This window comes from Denticeps clupeoides, chromosome 3 (assembly GCF_900700375.1).
Source record: "Denticeps clupeoides chromosome 3, fDenClu1.1, whole genome shotgun sequence".
NCBI classification, from domain to species: Eukaryota; Metazoa; Chordata; class Actinopteri; order Clupeiformes; family Denticipitidae; genus Denticeps; species Denticeps clupeoides.
In genome coordinates, this window is record NC_041709.1 from 8,278,670 (window position 1) to 8,287,893 (window position 9,224).

Consider the following 9,224-nt stretch of genomic DNA (forward strand, 5'->3'; position numbering starts at 1 on the left):
CGCTGGAATGGAGGACTGTATGTGAGAAAATGTCATTTGATAAATGTAGGCAAGTGGCAATATATATGAATATATACACTTCATAATAAATAATGAATCTTAATGTTAAATAATTTTACTTGTGAGTCTGGCTTCAGTTTTTATGTTCTTTTAAACATAAACTACCAGTCAAAAGGTTTTGGATGGTTGAAGAACCTGTTCCTGTGTTGGTTGGTTCTGGTGTGCGGACTTCCATATATTCTGTCGGAGGGGAAAAATATGGTCAGGGTGTGAGACAAGGAATACCCTATGTCCAATTTTAGGTTATGAATCTATATGCAGCCTTTTATGCCTTTTCAAGCTTGTGTCACACTTTGTTTCCATTCGGTAAACGTATCCCTAACCCTAAGAATCTCCGATAGAGGGCGCACTATAGCATTTTCTCGCCAATTAAAACTACACTTATGAACATTTCCGTATTTGGCAGTAAAGAGCATCTAAAACGTTTTAAAGAAATGCGTTCTATGCACACAAATCAATTAACAGTGGTAGGATTTGAACGCAGAATATGAATCTGTAAAAATTGCCAAAGAAGAACCATGCACAATTAAGGATTCCCTTTATACCTATTTAATACATGTTTTAATTTAATCAAATACCCTTTTTTACCAAATGGGGGACTTATTTTATTAAGAATGTCAACTAACTATTTGGATTATTTGATATGCCATGCCATGATGTGTTAAAGCTAAGATGTATTCCTCTCAATCAAGAAACGCCCATCGATACACATTTTATTCTGAGGAATTTCTGGGTTCCAGGATTTTTCACTTTCCAGGTCTGGTCGGATAGAAAGCGCCCTCTTCTGTAACTTACGGCTCCATTCTTCACCCACAAGGTGACTCTGAAGTTGACTAATGGGGCCATTGCTTTTTTTCTTTTTTTTTAACAACATGCACGAAATGCCATGTCGACGGACGCCTCGCCGGAACGACTCGAATGCTGTCCTCGTCCTTGACGACCGGCCTCCGGGCTTGATGTTAGGCTTGGTTTCTAGGGGACCCCGTCGCTGCAGAAACGTAGCTTGGGACGCTAAACAAGGTCGGTCGTGTTGTCCAATCACAAGCAGTGTGATTCCGTGAGCCTTTCGAACGAGCCAATCAAATCCGACGACCGTTTTGCCTTCCGGAAGAGGAGGTTTTTTGAAAGACTGCTGGTGCTCACGATGCGAAAGAAACATCCTTCAATAATTTACAGTGTGGTTTTGGATATCTGGTTATTCTCATGGTAAGGGGGAACTGGTCACTCGTGTTTTTTTTTTTTTTTTACAGAAGGGAATGTGGTTTAATGTCTGCACGGCGCGTGTTCTTTAGCTCGCCAGCTAACCAAACCACCCGTTAAGTAAGAAAGTGACAAACCTTTTTTTTTGTTTACAGAGTAATGCATTTACATTATTTTGTGTCACTTCGTCTTCAGCATTGATATTCGAGAGACATATGATGTGTCTGTGTCTATGAACGTTTTTACACGCAGGCTAATTTAGGCTAAGAATAGTTTCTGGCACAACTGCCAATGGAGATGATCTGAGGATGCTCAAGCTTTAGACCTGATTCTTGGTGGCTTTTTCTTCGGCGTGCTCAGAATATTATGTTAGTAGCCCCGTAGCCCGATAAGGAACCTGCATGATGCGTTTTCCCGGCCCTGCAAGAATCCATTAACTTTACTCGCATGGGTGTGTTCTCACATGACCCGAATTTGAACACATGAGACCTTGTTAACATGTGAAGTGAAACACGAGCCACGTGTTGCTTCGATTGTGCACAAATCCGGATCGGGTTTATCAGCAAATCTGTAAACAATAAATAAACAAAACCACTATGTTGCATGTAATGTGTTCTATATGCATCTGCATGTGGATTGTATATTGTCATTAATTCCTTGGTGTTTTTCAGATAAGAGCAATGAGAGGTACCCCTTCATCACCGCCCCTGCACGTGCACGTTTCAAACAGCACACCTGTGCATGTGCATGTAAAGAAGTGCCAGAAATCTGGTTCTCCCAAGAAGCCTCAGGTGCAGTACCATACTTGGAAGCTACTTATAATTACAAAGTAATAATATATGCAGTAATAGACTGTAATGCATAAAAAAACACATATTTTGTCCAGTATAACCTTAATATTGTCTTTGTTCCATGTGTATGACTGCCATTGCAAATTGAACTGCAGGAAAAGAAAAGGATGGATGCAGAGAGTCTCCGTCCCACAGTCAAAGTAAAAACTAGGGTTCCATGGATACCACCAGGGAAAGCCCCAATACGAGATGCCTCATACAAGTGGGAGGTCTGGTATTTTTTATTTTTTTTGTGCCATCATGTCTGGTTTTGGTCAGTGAAGATTACAGTAGTAAACAAACGGATTTATATAATGAATGCATTGTAACTATAGGTGTGTTTTTTATGTAATACATAAGTCATTGTGGTAGAGTGTGGTAGTAGCCTAGTGGGTAACTCACTCGCCTGTGAACCGGAAGACCCAGGTCCCGCTTACAACCATTGTGTTCCTGAGCAAGACACTTAACCCTAAGTTGCTCCAGGGGGGGACTGTCCCTGTCACTACTGATTGTAAGTCGCTCTGGATAAGGGCGTCTGATAAATGCTGTAAATGTCATTAGCCATTCCTTAAACTTTTATGGAAATACCCATTTAATTTCTTGATATGTCACATTTCCTTCACCTTGCCACCTTCACTGTGACGTCCTGCATAGTGATAAAGAATTGTGGGTCCATTGCTTTGCTTTCCAATACATGCGCATGTGCCATCCTCATGACACTTACATAGTGAGAAATGTGTTAACTAAGTATGTTTCATGTTTCTGATTGTCAGGGGCCAACACACCGTTTGGAGATTACCCCTCTTTCAGAGCCAGATCGAGCACCATCAGCGTTGCATCTGGAAGACCTCTCCACTGATGAAGAGGAGGCACTGCATGGGCGGATGAATCAGTATGAGAAAAAGATTGACAGTCTGATGACAGAGGTCAGCTCACTGAAGAGTGAGGTAGGTTTGTGCTTCCTTTTGTAGGTAATAACTTGATTGATGCATATTACATATGTTGTATTGAGTAAAATTAATGCAAATACTTTGTTTTGATCCAAGTTGTGTTTGATCTAAGCCAGAGTCTATTCCTACACAAAGATGGAAAATAACAGGGCAGGTGTTTTAGGGGTGACTTGTCCTTTGCATATGCATTCATATCATAGAGAGACACTGCTGCAGATGCCTGCAATGGAAATCACCCACACCCAGATGAAAATATCTAAGCAAACACAGGACCATTTGACACATGATTTACAAAATTATTGGCTGCATTATCTGAATCAGTCCTGAATCAGGCTGATATAATCTGAACCTCTTTCCCACACCTGCCTCTGTCAACGTTTTACATACAGCCAGCTTCTTAAGAATTCATCACATCTTTACTTTACTTTACTTTACTTTATTTGGCAGACGCTTTTATCCAAAGCGACTTACAATGGGAAGACACCAGCAATTCTCGTTCGATTTCTATAGAATATCAAGTATACAAACTAAGAGCCCTGATAAGGCTTATAAATAATTGCCAAAGGTGTGGTTAATTTTTTAGGTAGAAATGCGGAAAAAGGAGCAAATGCTCGAGCGTCAGTCAGAAAGATTGAGTGCTTCTCAGCGGGTCATCGCTGAGCAGGAGGAAGAGCTTGCTGAGGTTACCAAGGAACTGGAGGTGACAGAGATGGAGAACTCTCGCCTTCGTGAGTCCATGGAGAAGATCCTGGGGGAGTCTGACTTCAGCAGGTTTACATCATAAATACTGTACCAACAAATTTCAATTCAAATTGCATTCAAATTGATCAAAGCTTACCTTGAATATGACTGCTGTGGCCAGACTGGAGAGAGACAATCTGCTACAAGAGAAGGACATCCTCCTCAGGAAGCTGCTGGAGGCAGAAATGGATGGCACCGCTGCAGCTAAGCAGGTGTCTGCACTCAGGGACACCATGAGCCGCATGTCCAGGAGCGTGAGTGTGTGTGTCCCTACTGATTTTTTTCCCCATCATGGAACATGTATGAGCTACATGATTTGGGTAGTTAAGCAACAGGCACCTGGTGTTTTTTCTACAGGAAAAGAAATTGTCAGGGTCAGAATCGTCACTCATGGTTCGGCAGAAGGAACTGCTCCTGCAGAAGTTAGAAACTTTTGAAGAAACCAACCGCGCCTTGCGTCGTCTCCTGAGGGAGCAGCATGGCCGTGAGGTACAGAGCAACTGGCCACTAGACAAAAAGTAGTGTTACTGTTTTGTAATATTTTATGGTTTGTGTAGATGGACACACAGCGCCTGTTGGAACAGAAAGACTGTATACTGAAGAAGCTCACAGATATAGAGAGAGAGAACTCAGTATGTGCCTTTTTGAACAATATTCATTTTAATTCCTGGTTTCAAGAGGGCTTCAACAGACTCCTTTATTCCTAACAGCAACTTCTCAGGAAAATTCAGGACAAAGAGAAGGAAATTGTTCAGCTAACATCACTTCTACAAAATGAAAAGGTAAATAAAGATAACTGTCAAAGCAGGTGCACAAAGTGAAAAAAAAAAAAATATATATATATATATGTGTGTGTGTGTGTGTGTGTGTGTGTGTGTGTGTGTGTGTGTATGTATATGTATGTATGCAATAATACAAAAGAGGGGCTACCATGACCACTAGTCTCTTGTGACCACTGGGTCAATCAAAATTGCCATTATTATTGTTATCATTAATGTTTTAAACCACAGGAGAATTCTAAGACCACCAGTGAGTTATCAAAAGTTCTTGAATCGACCCGGGCCCACCTTCAAGGCCAGCTACGCAGCAAGGAAGCAGAGAACAACAGACTCACAGTCCAGATAAAGGTATTCAACCAACAGGTCTTGATGGTTATGGCTATATATCCCTTATATAGTGAATATCTATGTGTGTGTGTGTGTGTGTGTGTGTGTATATAAATATATAATAACAAAGTAATACATCTTTTCCCTGACCCTTTGTTCCTCTTTCACTCTAATAATGAATACAGAACTTGGAGCGAACGTCTAGTCAGCAGCAAGGGGAGGTGGATCACCTCCAGGGGCAGCTGCGGGAGCTGAGGCAGCGGGCAGAGGCAGATAAAGAGGCACTTAAAAGGGCGACACGGGCACAAAAACAGCGTGCAGAGCGCAGTGAGGACATGGCTGGACAGCTCAGCGCCCAATTGATGGAGATGGTGAGTCAGCACAAAAGAAGGGAATCGGGAGCCAGACTTCTGATGGACCTATTGATCCAAAGCAAGCAAACTGCATATGTTTTGAGGCTAAAACCCAGCAGATAAATGGATGTGAGTGTACTAGATCACACACCATTTTCTGCATATTGAAAATAAATTTAATTTGACGTAATTGTCAAAAGTGCACATTGTTTAACAGTTCTGTGCACATGGAGATAAAACAAAGAATTTCTGTTTACAACATTCATAGAACTACTCAAATTAGCAACAGAATTTGAAGAAATAATCACTTTCCAGCAAGTGGCAAACTGGCATGTCTTGTACCTGAAGAGGTGAATAGGTGGACACCTGTTGTATCAAGTTAACCCAAAATCCCATGTGTTTGTTTAAGTAATATAAAAAAATCTGCAATCACTCCATCTATGGAAGAAAGACTGTACTGCCCCTATGTGACGGAGTGTAACTTTGTCAGGTGGTCTTACGCATTGACCCTTTAATGCTTTTGCCGTCTTTTATTTTTTACTGATGTATGTCAAGTTGTCCTCACCATATTTAAGAATTAACTGCTTTTTCTGCAGGAGACTCGACTGGCTGATGCCATATCAGCAGCAGAGAACTGGAGCGGTTGTCATGACAAAGAAGAAAAGGAGAAAATCCAGTTGGAGAGGGAAATCTCTGTCCTGAACAATCGCATAACAGACCTGACCGAGCAGCTCCACAGCATCGAGGATAAGTCCCGAGCAGAGAGAGAAAGCCTTCTAGACCGACTCCACATGTTCACTACAGAAAGTGCCACAGCCAGACTAGAAAACCAGAACTTGAAGGCATGGTCTTCCAAAGTTTTAAAATGAACTTTTTACACTTTATAACTTATAACTGCTTGATAGACTTTGAATTTCTTCTGCTCAGGCCACTCTGTCTGCTCTAGAAGAGAAGCTGTCTCTGTCCCAGACTGAGGTGCACAAGGTGAAGACATCGGTCCAGCAGTATGAGAGTCTAGTGGACAGTTACAAGGCCCAGGTACTGTTACATTACGGAGTCATTCCTCCTCCAGACCTATGTGCCCTGCATAAGCTGGTAGATATCGCCTCCGCAATTACCACACTGAAGAAGGTACTTCTTTTATGAATTTTTATAACTTACAGTAGAGTAAAATGACAGTGCATCAAAGGACATGAAGTTACAAGGCTCCTTGTAACTGACTGCCGTTTAACTGGTTGCTTCCTATGTTTCCAGCACAAGAGTGTAGGGCTCTTCCAGAGAAAGCGTAGATTACCTATAATCACAACACGCGTAGCCACCCAAATTTTCTCCAACATATTTGAATATTATCATTGTTTGAGCTGTCTGATACTTACTGTGTTCTCCACCCTGGCTGCAGGTGCAGAAGACCCGTAGTGAGGCGGATGGTTACAGCCTGCGCTTGGAGCAGGCAGAGCGGGAGGCGCGTGCAGTGCGTGAGTCTCTTGACCAGGAGGTAGAACAGGTGAGGAGGCAGCTGCTGGATCAACTGATGGAGCTCGAGCCCCTGCCTGAGCAGCTGAGGCAGTCTGAACTGCAGCTGCAGGAGGCTCAGGACAAAGAGAGGGCCCAAGAGCGGAAAAGCACAGAGCTCAGCAATGTTTTGTCAGAACTACGCATGAAGGTACATACATAACCAGCTATTATTCAACAAAGCTTCAATTAGGCATTTCTTATTCCTTTTTGACAACTTTCCTGACAGCTTTCAGTTCATGACCTTATGGCTTGTCCATGGCTTGTGTGGTAGAATTGTTATAAACCATGGAAACTTGGATAACAGACATTATTATTATTGTTGTTAATTTTTTTATTGCAGGTGGAACAGCAGGGAAGTCAGTTGGAGATACTGAGGCATAAGAACATAATGGTGTTGGATGAGAACAAACAGCTTCAGCATAGAGTGGAGTCTCTTGACCGGTCAGTCTGTATACCCTTCCATTCATTCCATTAACATTTCCTTCAGCAGAATATGATAGGTGTTCTTCTCAGAGCTAATATATATATTAGCCCTTCCCTTTCTCTTATTCTGTAACATTTTCTTGGCTTTTTAATGATTTCATTGTAGTCCTTTTTACTTCCAAATACAGTAAGCTGGAAGAAGCCACCACCCAGAACCGAGACTTAATGCAGGTCATTTCCAAGCGTGAGGAGACAATTCAGACCAATCAGGTCCGTTTAGAAGAAAAGTCACGGGAGTGTAGCATTCTGACTCGGCAGCTGGAGGAAACGCTGGAGGATGCGCGTCGACAGGTACCGACTGCACATGAGAAGTACATGATCGTGAACTTGACTAGAGAGTGACAATGCTGCTTTTGCTCAATATTAAGAACCATCATTTAAATTTTGTAATATACAGGTTAACCAGACAAGAGAACGAGCTGCATTGAAGGAGCGTTCGACTCAGTCTAAGGTGGTGGAACTGGAGATACAGTTAAGCAGGACCACCACAGAGGTGAACCAGCTGCAACGGGCTAAAGAGGAGGCAAGTGGAGAACACATCAAAAAAACTAAACATGTCAACATTAATTATCTATTAACTATTGCTATGGTGCTTTAGCTGATATATAGAGAACCTGAACAACATTACATGCCAGAAAATGGTGTGAATTAATTATTATTAATGTTAAAAACGTAATTTTGTCACGGTTCCTGCACCTCCACCTCACCCACAGGGGTCGCATGTTCGGACCCGCTGCTGCCGACCCGAAAGTAGACGGAGCAGAGGTTGGCATGCTGCATAAATAGTGATCAGCCATCTGGTGGTTGCTCTCTCGTTCCCGTTTTTATTGCCTTTGTTTCCCTGGCTTTGGAATGCCTTCGCTGTCTAATCACCCATCCTCAGATTCTTTCCCTGTTCACCTTCTTGGACTGACCTTCTGACCACACCAAACCTGCCGCTCTCCCACCAAGCCTTCACAGAAATTGGTATGATCGCTGTCTCCTTCTTGGTGCCATGCAACGCCCGCCAGCTCCAGCGAGTCCCCCTCCTGCCCATGCCTCATCCAGCCACAGTCCTCAGAACTCTGAGGAGACAGCGTCATGGCTGCACATGTACCATCCACCTCTCAGCATGACAAATTTCTTGTCATGCATTTGATTTGGCTGCTGTTAGATCCTTCTTATAAAACAATAGTAATTGACACTAATAGATGTTATCATGGTTAGGAGTTATTTAATTGACAATTATTCAGACTACCCTCTGACTAATAGATCTGTATTTGTCTCATAGGCAGAGAGACGATACCAGAGCAGGCTGCAGGATGTGAAGGATCGTCTGGAGCAGTCAGACAGCACTAATCGCAGCCTACAGAACTATGTCCAGTTTCTAAAGGCGTCCTATTCCAATGTTTTTGCTGACCCTGCAGTCTCTGCCTCATTGCATCCACCTTCTCCATTCTGAGTGGTCTGTGCATGGTGTCTGTACATGAGACATATCATCTGTACCTCTTTTAATCTTGTATTTATGACCTCTGCATTTCTTGGGCAGGGACCAATTTTTAGCAAGGCAGAAAAAAATTAATTATGCTACAACTTCACCAAAGCAAATGAATACAGGTCTGTGATATGTATTTGCTTAATAAATTATTGGAATTACCAGTACATGAATTTTGTCTCACTGTAACATTAATTTCTCTCTAAGATCATGTATTTTTGGTTGTCATTCTCATTCACAGCAACACAGTACTGATTGTTATCATGATACTGTTATTAGTAATAATATCAAAAGGTGTTCCTGTCTGGGGCATTTTTAATTCTACACTTTAAACCCTTCTGTTCTAAAACATAGAACCAAAAAATGGTTCTGTCCAGTCTTGGAGGTCACAATTTTGTGGTTACTTTATATAGCTGGATTGAGTACATTGTAAATTCTTTACTGCTTCATGTGAAGATGTTTCTACATCTTTGATTTTGTGACTCAGGCAGAATATTATTAATTTGAACACA

General features: G+C 42.0%; 1 protein-coding gene across 2 annotated transcripts; it reads left to right on the forward strand.

Annotated features, from left to right (window-relative positions):
- The first annotated feature begins 1,155 nt into the window (after positions 1-1,155).
- On the forward strand, positions 1,156-8,885 carry odf2a (outer dense fiber of sperm tails 2a). Of its 2 annotated transcripts, none has more exons than XM_028973397.1 (18): positions 1,156-1,266; positions 1,932-2,051; positions 2,207-2,320; positions 2,864-3,037; positions 3,624-3,811; positions 3,903-4,041; positions 4,139-4,270; positions 4,339-4,413; positions 4,492-4,563; positions 4,792-4,908; positions 5,073-5,258; positions 5,837-6,082; positions 6,168-6,278; positions 6,640-6,903; positions 7,096-7,196; positions 7,367-7,529; positions 7,636-7,761; positions 8,509-8,885. In XM_028973397.1, the coding sequence occupies exons 1-18, from the start codon at positions 1,264-1,266 to the stop codon at positions 8,677-8,679; spliced, it is 2,502 nt and encodes an 833-aa protein (XP_028829230.1). In that variant the 5' UTR covers positions 1,156-1,263; the 3' UTR covers positions 8,680-8,885. The 2 variants fall into 2 exon arrangements, with proteins under 2 accessions (XP_028829230.1, XP_028829232.1); XM_028973399.1 differs by having other exon boundaries at positions 3,903-4,035.
- Positions 8,886-9,224: the final 339 nt, after the last annotated feature.

Excerpts from the sequence above, each read along its gene's own strand:
- odf2a (XM_028973397.1), top strand. Across the intron at positions 6,083-6,167 it reads TAGAAAACCAGAACTTGAAG|GCCACTCTGTCTGCTCTAGA; the intron begins GCATGGTCTTCC and ends TCTTCTGCTCAG. Across the intron at positions 7,197-7,366 it reads AGAGTGGAGTCTCTTGACCG|TAAGCTGGAAGAAGCCACCA; the intron begins GTCAGTCTGTAT and ends TTCCAAATACAG.